This window comes from Pongo pygmaeus, chromosome 16 (assembly GCF_028885625.2).
Source record: "Pongo pygmaeus isolate AG05252 chromosome 16, NHGRI_mPonPyg2-v2.0_pri, whole genome shotgun sequence".
Classification (NCBI taxonomy): Eukaryota; Metazoa; Chordata; class Mammalia; order Primates; family Hominidae; genus Pongo; species Pongo pygmaeus.
Genome location: NC_072389.2, coordinates 100003932 through 100019604, shown reverse-complemented (window position 1 = coordinate 100019604; position 15673 = coordinate 100003932). Strand labels below are relative to the sequence as shown.

General features: G+C 40.6%; 1 protein-coding gene across 5 annotated transcripts in view; it reads right to left on the bottom strand.

The window, feature by feature from the left end:
• Window positions 1-15673, bottom strand: part of MCTP2 (multiple C2 and transmembrane domain containing 2) — a 257190-nt gene that overhangs the window by 164746 nt on the left and 76771 nt on the right. For all 5 annotated transcript variants that reach the window (XM_054451318.2, XM_054451314.2, XM_063652994.1 and 2 more), the window contains exons 3-4: window positions 11373-11435; window positions 10101-10209 (exon numbers count right to left, since the gene is read on the bottom strand). In XM_054451318.2, coding sequence (XP_054307293.1) covers window positions 10101-10209; window positions 11373-11435 — 172 coding nt within the window. The remainder of the gene's footprint in view (window positions 1-10100; window positions 10210-11372; window positions 11436-15673) is intronic.

Here is a 15673-nt window from a genome sequence, read left to right as displayed (position 1 = left end):
CCAGTTTTACTCATCAAGGGGCATTTTCTAGGTCAAATTTATGATGGGGAAAATTAAACCTCAATCCACGACAGAGTCTTTATTCAAATAAGGTGCCTTTTAAAAGAGTCTCTCATTTCTCCTGTTTCACAGAAAATAAGACCTGACCTCAGAAAACACCTGTCACAACCCTCACACCACCCAGGTTAGAGGTGGTGGTGGTGGCAGAGGGAGGAACTTTTATCTCAAAAGAAGTAAAAGAGCAAAAACATACACAAAAGGTACAAAAATTGATGAGGAAACTGGGAAGATAAGCCCACAATAAAAAGGATGGGAAAATCACAAAGTCATTCCTGTTCCCACAGGCGAAATGCAAAAACAAAACCCGAACTAGGATAACTATACCAAGAATAACTATGACAATTCACACGGCAATAGTAATAGCTAATGTTTATTGCATATTACTGTTTCAGCTCCAAACACCCCACGGCCCCGCCCCACCACCACCACCAGGTCTCCACAAGCACACACACCAGGTTAATCCTACCACAAGCCTAGCAGGCTCATGGCTAGGCCGTGTCTGAGCTAGAATCCAAACTCCGGTGGTCCATGTCCAAAGCCCATGCATGACTCTCACCCACCATCCAGCACTCTTCAACACGTCACATCATGGCACAAAAGAAAATGATGTCTGTAGGGCACAGCAGAGTTTATGGTGGCCCAAGCCTAACAGAGGTGCCCAGAGGGCTGCCAGAATGAATACTTCGGTACATCCCATTCAGAACACACCTGCTGGGAAGCTACACCGCTGCTCAGTATACAATACAGAGTTCTAGCAACATCATAAAAATTAGCCTGCTAAATAGCAAAAGAAAACCAGGACTTAAATCAGTCATTTTAACTTTTTGGTAACAATTTAGTAATTTATTAAACAATAATAGTTTAATAATTAATAAACAATAAACAATTATTTAATACTATTAAAAATTATGCTATGTAACACTGATTACATAGCATAATTTTCACAGTATGGAGAGATCTTTAAATTTTTTCTCTGAGCTACTCTTTCTAAATATGAACATGACTTATGTAGCACATTTTTTTCCATTATCTGCATATAAAGCTGCCATTGCTCTAAAAACGAATGTCAGATATCTACCTGTGCTGGAAACTGACAAAAAGAGCAGTTTTCTGAATAAGTGTTCATTTATTTTCATCCACTAAAACTCGCATCAAAAAAGAAGACCATCAAACCTCAACCTACAGCTGAAGTGATTTTCACGGCCCTAGTAATGTGACAGCGAAATTCAATTGACTTTTCTTTTCCTTTTGCAACACTACAGAGTGGCCACAAGAGGGCACCAGCAACACAGTATTCCCTCAGCCCACAGTGGTAAACTACTAGAGCTGCCTAACATTACAGAAAAGCATAGGGTTTTAATGCGAGGGCTATTGTTTTCCACGTATTAGTGCTCTATGAGCCAGCAGGGTATGACCTGAGCATTTTGCACAGGACGAGAGACCTGCCCATATCACAAGGCTGAAGTTCAAGCCAGGCCTGGAGCATAGCACCAGCTCTAAGACGCCAGAACACCTCCTCCTCGGCCACATTCCTTCCCATGGGAAATTGACCCAGGGTTCAATTTCCTCCATGCATCAACCAAATCATGAAGCAGTTGGAATTAAAGGCGATTGCTCACATTTTTCTTCTGCTTTACCAATCTCAAAGTTTAAGACAGCCAAGAGCTACTCAGATCAAGAACTTAAAACAAGTCTAAGTCCTATTTGATCAAAAACAATACATTTTGTATAACATCCCGGAAAATAATAGAAAGGAAATGGAGAATATAAGGAAATGAAAGGAAAATGTTAGGATGAATAAAAGGAGAGTAGAAAGAGCAAAGAAAGATGAGAGAAATAGAAGAGGGGACAGGGAGGGTCAGATGAACACAACACACAGGCAATGGCTGAGACAGCAGAGATGCAGGAAGATGGCGGCCATTCTTCCTATGCGGATTGCTAACCAAGGTGAGCTCAACGCCATGCCTGGACCACTGACAGCATCTGAGCAAGACTCGTTCTTAGAAAGACCACTACAGCAGCCAAAGTCATCCAACAATAAATAATAACAGTAATAATAACAGGGCTGCTTAGTTTACTCCTGAGCTCCCCAATACCAGACCTAGTCTTGTCAAGGCTGAAGGCCCACATGCCAAAGATTCAAAGGAAATTCTTGAAGAACTGGAAAACCACCTGCAAGCAACAATCTTCTAAATGTGGCCACACTTTCAGAGCTACCTGATCCAAACTTCTCAGCCTCCCATGATAGCCTTCTGTGTCCATGATTATTCATGGGTATTAAGCATGCTTAAGACAGGGAGTTCTTAGTCTCCCACCAACTTTTTTCATTACCCATAGGTTTCTGTTTTTTTAAGTATGCACACATACACACACTGAGATGCCAACAGCTAAAGACCCTGAGGTGGCCTGGTGGCAACTATACATTACCCCTTTCCCAACACCATTGCTAAACCTGCCCATTGTTCTGAAGCCAGACTTCCCCGTGAGTCTTTGTAAAGAACAATTAACAATGGTGTAGTTCAGCAATCTTCACCAAAACTCCCAGAAAAATCTCAAAATCCCACCTTGATAACCTGCTTAACATACCAGCTCTGTGTTTGAACCAGGGAAGGGAGTGATTTAGATAAAACCTCACAAGCTCTTTATGACAGTGAAGCCTATTTCCCAGCCTCCAGCTGACGGCATCACAGCAGAGACAGGGAACTCTGGTATCTGAGACCTTTTCTGCATGTGTTTCCTTGTGGGCAAAGTCACCAAAAACTTCCTAAGCCCAATCACATACCGTCTAAGCACTTTTTAACATCCTTTCTTGGGGTTTGTGAGCTGTCTTTTCCTAAGGGAGATACCATATTCTTCCACTCCACTGCTCAGTTAAATAGCAAGAAAATGACTTTTTATTACTCAACATCTCCAGATTTTTCTGCATTATTTGTCATATTTCCAAGATGCTTCCGCTGAAAGCATTAGCCTCAACTCTTGATGACTGCCAAATTAGATTATACCATCTTTGTTGTAGATGTTTTTAGAGCAGTTTTTAAAAGCAACAATCCAAAAATCAGACCACGATATTCTAGGCAGAGGTCAACAAACTTTGGCCCATCAGTTAAATCCAGACCACTGCCTGTTTTTGTAAATAAATCTGTATTGGAAAACAGCTAAGTTCATTTGTTTATTGTCTATGGCTGCTTTCTCACTATGTCGAGTTAATTTTCACTTATAGCCCATAAAGCCATAAAAAGTCTACTAATCCATGTTCTAGACAGAAAGTAACCTAGACAATAATGATTATGGAACAGTCCGAAGAAAATGCAGAACTCCTTCCTTAGCAGAGAGTGATTCATCAAAAATAGTTTTTCTCCCTAAAAAACACTCAAAAACAGAGACTGTACAGTTGGAATTAAAGGCCCTAAAGCCACTGCTCCTCCATGGTCAAGGTTGCAACACATTTGAATAACTTCGAAGGAGCCTCTGTCATAACAAAACATATGTGATTAATTAGATCCGTGTGTTTTTTACTCAAAATTAAATACATGATTCCACATAGGAAAATAAAATACAGTTTATTCTTGACAACATGCGTTTGAACAACTGCAAGGGTTCGCTTATACAGAATTTTCTTCCTCCTCTGCATCTCCTGAGACAGCAAGACCAAACCCTGGTCTTTCACCTCCTCCTCAGCCAATTGGATGTGAAGACAATGAGGGTGAAGGCTTTTATGATGATCCACTTTCACTTAACGAATAGTAAATCTATTTTCTCTCTTTTATGATTTTCTTAACACTTTTTCTCTAGCTTACCTTATTATAAGAATACAGTATATAATACATATACAAAATATATGCCAATGGGCTGTTTATGTTATCAGTAAGGCTTCTGGTCAACAGTAGGCCACTAGTAGTTGTGTTTTGGGGAATTTGAAAGTTATATGTGGATTTCTGACTGCATGAGGGGTTGGCACCCCTAACCTCCTGCATTGTTTATTGATTAGCTGCATTTTAAAAACCCTGTGCTGAAGACAGATCATAGAGAGCACACAGAGAAATTGGCAAACTGACACAAGTTAAGGACCAAGCATCTAATTCAATGATGGGAGGGCTGACATGGAACACAGCAATGAGTTCTGTGCTGGGAGTCAAGAACATGTCCAACTTGCATTATGATTATTCATTAATTACTATAACAACATATCTATTGCCTATTTTCTAAATGTAGGCCACTATGTCATCTATGAGTCTTTATTAATACATAATATAGTACATATTTATGGGGTACACGTAATATTTTGATACATGCATACAATGTGTAATGATCAAATCAGCCTAATTGAAATATGCATCACCTCAAACACATCATTTCTTTGTGTTGGGAATATTCCAAATCTTCTCTTCTATTTTGAAGTATACATTAAATTATTATTAAGTATAGTCACCCTACTGAGCCATTGAACACTATAACTTATTCTTTCTACTGTATTTTTGTACCCCTTAACCAACCCTTCTTCATTCCCCCCATTCCCACCCTTCCCAGCCTCTGGTAGTAAGCATTCTCCTCTCTGTCTCCGTGGATCAACTTTCTAGCTCACACGAGTCAGAATATGGGATATTTGTCTTTTTGTGCCTGACTTGTTTTACTTAACATTTTGTCCCCCAGCCTCATCCATATTGCTTTACTTTTTTCAGTCCTTACAATCACATTATGAGGCAAGTTCCATCACACCCATTTTAGAGAGGTTATGTAAGTTGTACAAGGAGGTCACAAAGCCAAGTAGTAGACCAAATCCAAATCCTCTTCTTGTCCCACTGAGCCACCCAGTCTGCTCTGAATCTTGCCTCCCAAAGTGACCCTCGATAAGTCATTCAATTTTTGTGCTTCCATTTCCTGAATTAAAGCTTCCATTAAATCAGCAGCTGGACCAGGTGATCTGTATGAAAGTCATCTTCATCTCTGAAATCATATAAATCCTTTTTGCTGACTTTCATCACCAATCCCCAGAAGAACACCAGTGTAGTGCTCATTTCATTGAGGAAACCCAAGACATGCTTGTTGAATAAGGGAGTAAGTGACGAAATCCTGTTCATTCGGCAAAGGTACTTTCCCTTGTATAACAGGCCTCAATGCTCCTTAAGTTGGATTTCTTCAACGAAGAACTAAAATTTATTAAAAATATTCTGTGTATAAACCATCAGTTATAGCACAAGAGGGCATACAAAGATTAATAAACTAGGGCCAGGCGCGGTGGCTCACACCTGTAATCCCAGCACTTTGGGAGGCCGAGGCGGGTGGATCACAAGGTCAGGAGATCGAGACCATCCTGGCTAACACAGTGAAACCCCGTCTCTATTAAAAATACAAAAATTAGCCAGGCATGGTGGTGGGTGCCTGTAGTCCCAGCTACTCGGGAGGCTGAGATAGGAGAATGGCGTGAACCCAGGAGGTGGAGCTTGCAGTGAGCCGAGTTTGTGCCACTGCACTCCAGCCTGGGTGACAGAGCGAGACTCCATCTCAAAAAAAAAAAAGATTAATAAACTAGTCTTCCTCCTAATATAGCACTAAGATTGTAATAGAGCAGATCAGTCATTTACCCAATTAAGGATAAAGGTGTATGTTTTATAAAGGTAAAATCTGTATAAGATTGAGATGAGAGAGAGCTTATGCCTGTGAAAAACATAAAAGACTGCATAGGAGAAGTGCCATCTGAGTCTGTATTGAAAGATACTTCCTTATTGCAACAATAAGCTATTGGTTTAGTATCTACAGAATTGGAGAACACGTTATAAAGACTAAATATTGTAAATGCATAGATAAGCCAAAAACATTTTATAGTTAGTACTTTAGCATATCACACAGTTTGTTAAACCTGTTTTAATTGGGTTAATACTAAATTAAATTATATTCCAAGAATACAAATTAAGTAAAGCTGAGACCAATGATAGACAGCAAACAGGTAATGAGAAAAAGCCCCAGGAAAATACAATATCGGGCTAACATAATCAAGAGTTGAAACTCTACCTCTAAGGAGAAGCATGGGTTTCTTCTCATGTGCCGACACCCACCTGTGACGGGGACTGCCTACAGCAAAGGTTCTCAAAGTGTGGTTCCTGGGCCAGCAGCATCAGCCTCACCTGGGAACTTGTTAGAAATGCAAATTCCCAGACCCCACCCCAGGCACACTGAATCAGAGAGTCTGTGTGCAGGGCTCAGAGATATGCATTTTCATTAGTTCCCAAGATTCTTCTGAGGCTCATTCAATTTTGAGAACTATTGGTCCAAAGGATTGTGTTAGATAAAAATTCTGAGTCTGGGTTGGGTTTCGTAGAAAATAATGATGTATTGATAAGTGACATTGTTCCTAGGCAAAGGAGGCAAGAGTGAGGGAGCACATGTATTAGTAATGAGGACCCCTTCTTGAGCCCACAGTAGACACTCAAATGCTGTCTTGCCCTGAGCAGGCTCAAGATCATACCTTCATCACTAACTTAATACTTGTGATAATCAAACAGAAATTAACATAGTCATAGCATAGGAAGGCATCCCCAAGGTATAAAAAATGAAATAAAAAATGTTGAAAGAGTGGGGTATTTTCTTAATAGACAACAATAAAACATCCCCAAAATGAAAGAAAAAAAAATAAAACAAGAACAATTACTACTGGTTTCAAAAGAAATGGGGACTGAAACAGCACAGTTTATGACCTAGACTCCTTATTAGGTATTTACATTTGGATTATATTAGGTTTGCACAAAATAAAAGCCAAATTCTCACATGATGTTTCAACTGTGATGAAACTCTGCAGAGAGAGATGACAATGGCTGGGGTTAGAGCAGACTTTTGTCTTGAAACAGCAAGATATGGAGCAAGTGCACATAAGCCCTATTGTATCATTTTCCGATGTGTGCAACGGCTTCATCATCTAATCAGTGTACTGACCATCTACTAGGAATCTGCTGTAACTGCATCAGTTTGATAGAGAAGTATAGTATTGCCTGACAGCAGTGAGGGAGAAAGAACTAGAAAAAAATGGAGAAAGCTAGAAAAGGAGTAGTTGGCCAACAGAAGAGGTCCAGGGCCTATATATGTCCCTAAACTTAAAAACTATTGGCCGGGTGCGGTGGCTCACACCTGTAATCCCAGCACTTTGGGAGGCCAAGGTGGGCAGATCACAAGGTCAAGAGTTTGAGACCAGCCTGGCAAAACTCCGTCTCTACTAAAAATACAAAAATTAGCTGGACATGGTGGTGCATGCCTGTAATCCCAGCTATTCGGGAGGCTGAGGCAGGAGAATCGCTTGAACCCAGGAGGCGGAGGTTGCAGTGAGCTGAGATCGTGCCATTGTACTCCAGCCTGGGTGACAGAGCTAGACTCTGTCTCAAAAAAAAAAAATTTTTTTTTGAAGAAATTCCACAAATTTAAAACAGGACATGTAGCTTGAGAACATTTTCTTCCTAGTAATGTAAAATACACACTCTCTAGAACACTCTTCTACTCGCCAGAGAAACTGTCACAAAATCAATTTGATAATCATTTTCGACAAAAGTAACCACTGGACACTGTGCCGGATCAGGGCAAGAATCAGGATATTTGTGGGAGGCACCCATACACTGGTTTATGATTACATCTTTTAGATATTATTTCAGGCATAAAATGCTATCTGCCCCAAACCATTAAAAAGAACACAAGAGATGCAATTGTAAAAATAGATACATTTATTATAATAATAGAAATGAGAAGGGATACACTTGATAGATAAGAAATTATGACTTTGATTTAAAAAAAACTATTTACCAACAAGTAGGCAATAATTTTTTCACTGTTTTAAAATGCTACATCTGAGAAAATATGAGCAAGAGAGAGAGAAGAGAAATTTTGATTAAGAAAAAAAAGGACACACTTCATACAATTCTGAAAGATAAAAGCCACATGAGATCAGTTCATGGAAGAATCCATATCCAGAGACATGAGCAGTAGAGAGTCACAGCAGATATTTCTGGGTAGTGGTGGAGTGGGAGGGTAGGAGGGTGGAAGGGTGTATGGCAGGTGAGCCAGGAATGCTCCAGGCTTGGAGGCAGCGGTAAGATGGCCAGTGCAGCTCAGTGTGACTGGTGGGTTCAGCACAAAAAGAGAGCTGGATGGGCCAGCACTGTCCTATGCCTTGAGGCTGAGCAATGCCCAGCAAAGGCACCTGAAAATAAGCAGAAGCAGATAGCACAGGCGTATGCAGAGAGAAAAGCTTTAAGTGGCAGGTGATAACCAGGAGGAATGGGAAGAACCCAGCCTGAACTACCGGCTCACCCTGTCCTGCAGCTCTCCTCATCATCCCCCAGCTCTCCTCATCATCACCAATTGCAGGACACAGTAAGCAAAAATAACATCCACAGATGAGGGAAGAGAAACACACAAATAAAATGATAAGCAATCCGCTCCAGAGAATCAAACATGTAAAAGAAAATAACGTCCTAAATGGGAGACAGTCAATACATTAAACTGATATCCAAGAAATAGAGCAGCAAGCAGGATATTTTAAATGAATACTTAATATTCTCAAAAAGAGATGGGATTGTCAAAATAGGTTATAAACCTATTTTGAAATTGTTATGAAAAACATAACAATTGGTAAACAGAACAGCACAATGTAAACAACTGATAAGAAAATGAGCAAGCTGAAGATCAAGCTGAAGAATTATTCCCAAGAGGAAAAAGTCATGGGAAAAATGAAAAAGAAAACCTAAGAGACATAGAAGACAGACCAGAGTCAATAGACCCTTCCTTTATTGAAAAGATGTTCCAAAACAGAATAGAGAGGAAGCAACAGGAGAAGCTGTCCAAGAACCGAAGCAAGAAAAAGAACTCTTTAGAATAATAGGGCCTCAGCTACTGAACCAAATAAATAAATAAATATCATAAAGAAAGAAACAGATATATTTGCCTACAATGAAATGAAAAACTTCTAAAGGACAAAAGAGGCCATACAATTAAGGATAAGCAACAGACTGGGAGAAAAATATTTGCAATATATAACTAATGTTAATGCTGAAAATTATGAAGAATTATAAAAATTTAGAAGAAAAAACTCAACTGAAAATGGGACATTATATAAGTTAATGCCTGCCATCTTGCCAATATCCTATAAGGTCAGTTAACCTTACTATCCTTGTTTTACAAATGAACAACCCAAGGCATCAAGTAGTCAAGCAACATTTCTCAGATCCAACAGCAATGAACGGAGAATCCAAGATCTGAGTCCAGGTAGTCTGGCTCCACTGTCTGCTCTTAAACACATGCCATTTTAATATAAGGTTTAGCCTTATCTGTGCACAGAAGCATATACAATATGTTCATTACAGCAGCATTTATAATGCAGAGACACAAGGAAAAAAAACAGCTACCATCAGTAGAGAAATAGATAAACAAAACATATATTATACATAATGTACATAATTATACATTAAATAATATGTAGTATTTAAAAGAAAGGCAATATATGTACATGGAAAAGCATGGTCAATTTTGAAGACCTGTACGTTTAAAAACATACAGGTATGTATTTATGGCTAGGTACAGAGACTTGTAAAAGATAAATAAAGCAATCACAGGCAGACACTAGCTATTAGAGGGAGTCCAGTGAGATTTCAAAGCAGAAGGGAGATAGTTTCAAAGGCATTTCTGTCAATGTGTACATCTGATGACCTTATACTAAGGATGGGCTCACATTGTTCTCACGAATAATTAAAGTAGGATTGAGGAAACATTTTCTTGAACAGTTGCTATATGCCAGGCATAAAGCTATCAGAGTTATCTCATTCCATTCTAAAACAACTTCACGTGATGATTCATATCATTAACCTAATAATAAAGAAGAACAGTAAGGTTTAGTGTGTTTAAATAATTCACTGCAAATGTCTTATACCTGGAGAGACTTAGATTTGAGCTACTGTCTATCCTAAACCATGGTGTGATGTCAAAGCCTGACTGACAATATTGATACAAGGACAGAGAGAAAGAAGTTTCCAGGCTACATCCACCATAACAGACCCAGGTCTTACCACAGCGATCTCGGACAACCAGGTTCCGGCCTTCCTTCAGGTGTATGGTGAGGAGGTACGCAAAAGGGCTGGGGAGGTTACTCAAGCCATCGCTGGCTTCCCCCGGTACCTGCACAGATAGAGAAGGCAGTTAAGACAGTATGTCTTGGGCCCAAGCAAGAGAATTTCAGAACTACTTCTTAATTTTGGAGGGAAAAAAGAAAGGCCACTATGATGATCAACTGTCATCCTCAACTCCTCCTCACTACGACAACTTGGCTACCCTGCTTTATTAACAAGTCCCTTATATTTCTCCCCAGTGGGATTTTATCAGAATTCAGAAGCAAATATGATTACATCTTTGCAAGGTTAGCCTTCCAAGAATTAGATAACCAACCTCTGAAATACCCTCATTAAATTACTGCAGGATCCCTTGTTATAAAACTCAGGGGAGAGCTCCAAGAGAGGCAACAGGAGGAAGAAGTACAGCTGCACATGTGTCCCCGCTTCCAAGTTCAGATGTAAGATGCCCGGTCGTGTTCTCCACCCTTCCCACCAACCCCCATCACCTCTGTAGACTTCCATGTGTAGTAAAATTTCAGTTCTGGGGACTCAGCTGATCCCCCCGCCAGCCCACATGTCCATCTGCACATGCTCTTCCCTGGGTCCCCAAAAGACATTGTCTCTGTCCAGTGCTCTCCCAGCTTTTCCACTCTTCTCTTTCATTCTCTGGCACCCACTTTTAGTGTCTCTTACTCTAATCCTCACAGTCTCACCTCCCTGCAACTCAGTCACTTCCTCCTCCAGAAATGCATCAACTCCTGCAGGCCATATTGTAGAATTCAAGTCTGTTTTTGAATATTTATTACATGAGCCCAATTAAATTTTTGAGCCATTTCAAACTTTTGACTGTCCTTAAAGGGAAAGGACAGATAAAATCATTTATCATTCACTTATTGGACATTCAATTAATCGATCTTGTGGCTAAGCCACCCTTGACAGCCTTCTTTTGAAAGTTTCAAAGCACTTCAGAATGGCTTTATCTCCCTTACTACCTCACTCAATTTCATAGTTACTCTGTATTTTTAGAAGAATCTATCCCAGTCTGACAAATCAATAGACACTGAATTAATCTCCTCCAGCCAAAATTTGAAAGGCCTGTTTTTGTAAGTGGATACGGTTTGGCATTTTTTTTCTTTTTTAGCAATAAAAGAGGCAAAAAAATACAAACCCAAACATTTGATGAGAAATATCTACAACATTTAATGTTTCTTTTTAAGGAATGCCACTCACAGATTGTTCTTCAAAATGCTGAGATGTCATAAAAGCATTCAGGTCACTGCTTCCACATAGCTTCTGCAAAGAAAAAGAAAAAAAAATCTGACTTACAAAAGCAAATTAATACCAACTCAGGAAGATACCCTCTATCAGGTCTTTCCCTTTGGAAATCTGATATTTGCATATGCAGCTTCAGTGAGGGCCACCTTCCTGTTTGTGTGGCAAGGAGACATGGATTCAGTGGTGTCAATCTAGCTGTGTCCTCTGCCACCTAAGTCACTGGATAAGAGGAACTGCAAGCACCGGGCCACATGACATCCCTAGTTCACCCACATGTTTAGCACGCAAATAGCTTTGTTCCCAGAGAAAGCAGTGGAACAGCAGAGCCACTGTGCCAGATCTCTCCCAAGTGGGCCAGCCCAGCACCCAGCCTCTGATGTGAAACGAGCAGCTCAGGATCCAGAGAACTGAGCATGTCCATTAGGAAGGAAACATTTCGAAGTGTGATCTGAGAGACCTTCCTCAAGCCATACCTTCATGGGGCTAGCAACTGTTCAATCGCCAAACCAAAACCGGGAAATGCAAATTCTGAACAGATGACCTCAGAATGAGAGATGTCTATGTTTCCCAGTTTTGTTTTTTGTTTTTTTTTTAGACAGAGTCTCACTCTGTCACCCAGGCTGGAGTGCAATGGCGTGATCTCGTCTCACTGCAACCTCCACCTCCTGAGTTCAAGTGATTCTCCTGCCTCAGCCTCCCGAGTAGCTGGGATTACAGGCACCCGTAACAACGCCCGGATAATTTTTGTATTTTTAGTAGAGATAGGGTTTCACCATATTGGCCAGACTGGTCTCTTGGCCAGGCTGGTCTCGGACTCCTGACCTGGTGATCTGCCTGCCTCGCCCTCCCAAAGTGCTGGGATTACAGGCGTGAGCCACCGTGCCCGGCCCCTATGTTTCCCAATTTTAAACTGCTTCTCATACCCTGGAAATGAGTCCACAGGGCAATGACACCTGCATCATGCAGTAGTTAGTATGGGGCATAGATTCCTCAGTTGTGTCAGCTTTTATAGGCACAAAGGAGATTTTATCTGTTTCTGGAACTTTAACAGAGTTTCTGGGCTGAATGTGAAGACAGCTGCCTGCAATGAGAGGCAGAGTGGAGGGGGGACACGGGCAAATGGCCTCCCAGCAATTTGAGGATATTCCTGTTTGGCACATTAGCCAGGACTGCTTGCGTCAATGAAAAACATGGAATTTCCCCTTCAAAGACGACTGGATAAGTTCATTGCTGTGGGCCAATGTGGAGATGAGAGGCAGCCCTGGAGACACCGCTTCGGAAACCATGAGCCACTGGGGGTAGGGGCACCGATGACATTTGTCCTTTCCATGCACAGTGACCACCAGTGACCACCTGGACATGACTCAGAGATCCAGCTTGATGGCAGGCTACCTTCCAAGACACACATTCGCTCTCTCCAGTGGAGCTTCCAGAAGCAACAAAACATCCAGACCAGGGGGGGCAAATCTTCAGCACCCACAAGAAATGGTGAGGAGCTGCAAACAAGGATGGGCTTTCTGGCCCACTGCCTCTGCATGCAGTGACATCGAGAAAGGCTGCAACTGGGCAGAAACGAGCCCTGAGTACAAGAAGGCATGGAGCCTCATGGGGCTAGGACAAACAGAGGCCCTAAGGTTCTTGTAAGCTGCGGTTCTTACCCTTGCCTCTTTCCCCGTCAGTCCCAGGTTTAATGTCCCTAGACTGTGAATACACTGTGTTCAGTTCAGGTTAATTCACACAGGATCAAGAGTGACTTCAGACACAAGCTTTTTCTAGGGCCCTGGCACTTTAGCCACTATATGCGTCTGACCCAGGAAGTACCACCACTGCCTAGGCAGGAAGACAGCCCTAACTCTCAATGTGGCTTGATGACGGACAAGAAAAGAGGCCACAGGTCCTTTGCCAAACAACCTCTCCCTTAGTTCTTGGTATCTCCTGCATGTGTTATGCATAAAAGGTGAGTTGGGCAGTACTCTCTGAAGTCCACTTTATGACAATAATCAGAACCTTATTCAACTTACTGACTTTCCCAATATCAATAGATTTATTTGTATGTGTTTTAATACCATACACTATCATTTCCCAGAAATGCAATCATTCTGCCTGATTTTCTGTATCAATAACCATGGCTTCACATGCAGAGCCAAGAGTAGCTGGTGCTGATGCTCTGAAGCCTGAAAAATCACATGCTATGGTCTCCAGTTCTATTAATTGAATCAATGCTCCACCTAACCAATCCCATTTCGAAGATAATTCCACAAAACTACTGGGATCCACTAAAGTGGATAATAACGCTTTTGATTAAAGTGTTATGTCATTAGCCAAGGATAATGATGGTCTTGTATCTTCTACTTTCAAGTGGAGGAGTGGACAGAGGTATGATTAAACTGTTATCACCCCTCAGACTGGACCATATATATTCTCCCAAGTTAGCCTCACTGTACTGAATGATGATGTTAATTAAATGACAAAATTAATCCACCTAACCACCATCATTTACATGCTATCAAAAATGAAAACGGAGCTTTTATTCAAATATGTGATAAGTCTTCCACTTATAACAACAAGGAAATTCAATGTGAGGAATGACATTAATTCAACATTATGGCTGGTTTTACTCACAGAAAAGTCACAGAACTTAAAGTTATGGTTCCCACAGCCACCATAACTGTCACACACCATATATAAACACCAAGATAGGAAAGTGATTACCATAAAGAACAGCAAAATGTTCCATATGCACAGGAGGATGGAGTTACAGCCGCTGCGGGACACATAACTTTGGATATTCCCCCACACTCTTGCATAGTGCCTGTGGTATTATTCATTGAGTAGAAGTTGCATTATTTTCACCTGCTTTATAAACCCAGAAACTACATCAGTAACATACTTTTTCATTAAAAAGAGCAGAATTAATATTTATTTCATCAGGAATACCCCAGAATACCACTATTATTAGATTTTTTAAAAATGTTCCCTAGGCTGAGTGTAGTGGCTCATGCCTGTAATCCCAGCACTTTGGGAGGCCAAGGCGGGCAGATCACCTGAGGTCAGGAGTTCGAGACCAGCCTGGCCAACATGGCAACCCTCCCCCCATCTCTAATAAAAATACAAAAATTAGCCGGGTGTGGTGGCATGCACCTGTCATCCCAGTTTCTCGGGAGGCTGAGGCAGGAGAGTCACCTGAACCCAGGAGGTGGAGGCTGTAGTGAGCCAAGATCATATCACTGTACTCCAGGCTGGGCAACAGAGTGAGACTCCGTCTCAAAAATAAAAAATAAAAAAAAAGAAAGTTCCCAATAAATGTAACCAAGCACTGTGGATTGCCTTTGTTTTTTGTTTTTTGTTTGTTTGTTTGTTTTTGAGACAAGGTCTCCCTCTGTCACCCAGGCTGGAGTGCACTGACATGTTCATAGCTCACTGCAGCCTCGACCTCCTGGGACTTTAAGGCATCCTCCTGCCTCAGCCTCCTGAGTAGCTGAGATTACAAGTGCACACCATCACACTTGGCTAAGTTTTGTTTTATTTTATAAATATTTTAGAATATAAAAATTTTAAAATAGATATATTTTGTAGTATTATATATTATTTTATGTTATAAAATATTTTATAATAGTTTTATTTATTTTATAAATTGTATTACAAAATTTATTTTTGTAGAGATGCCGTCCCACAGTCACCATAATTGTCACACACCAGCCCAGGCTGGTCTCCATCTCCTGGCCTTAAGCGATCTTCCCGCCTTGGCCTCCCACAAAGCACTAGAATTACAGATATGAGCTACTGTGCTTGGCCTTTTAAAAAAAAATTTACTTAAAAAAATTAACACACTGTAAAATTGACATTTTCCATGTGTACATTGCCATAGTTTTAAACACCTGTATATATTTGTATAACCCCCACCACAATCATAATAATAGAACAGTTCTACCACCCAAAAAATGCCTCTGTGCTATTGCACTTTGACCCCCATCTGTGGTCAAATCTTCCAACTCTAGAAACATGGCAAGTAATTGTATATTTTCATCATATAGTTTTGTCTTTTCTAGAATATCATATCATTGGAATCATACAGTATTTAAATGTTTGAGACTGGAATCTTATACCCAACTTAATGCCTTCGAAATCCATAAAGGTTGTCATCTATGTCATTCTTTTTTATTGCTGAGTAGTATTCCATCTTAGGGATGTACTATCTATTGGTCGTTTACCTAATAAGCATCATTTTAACATTTCAAACAAATTTTGTACAAGTA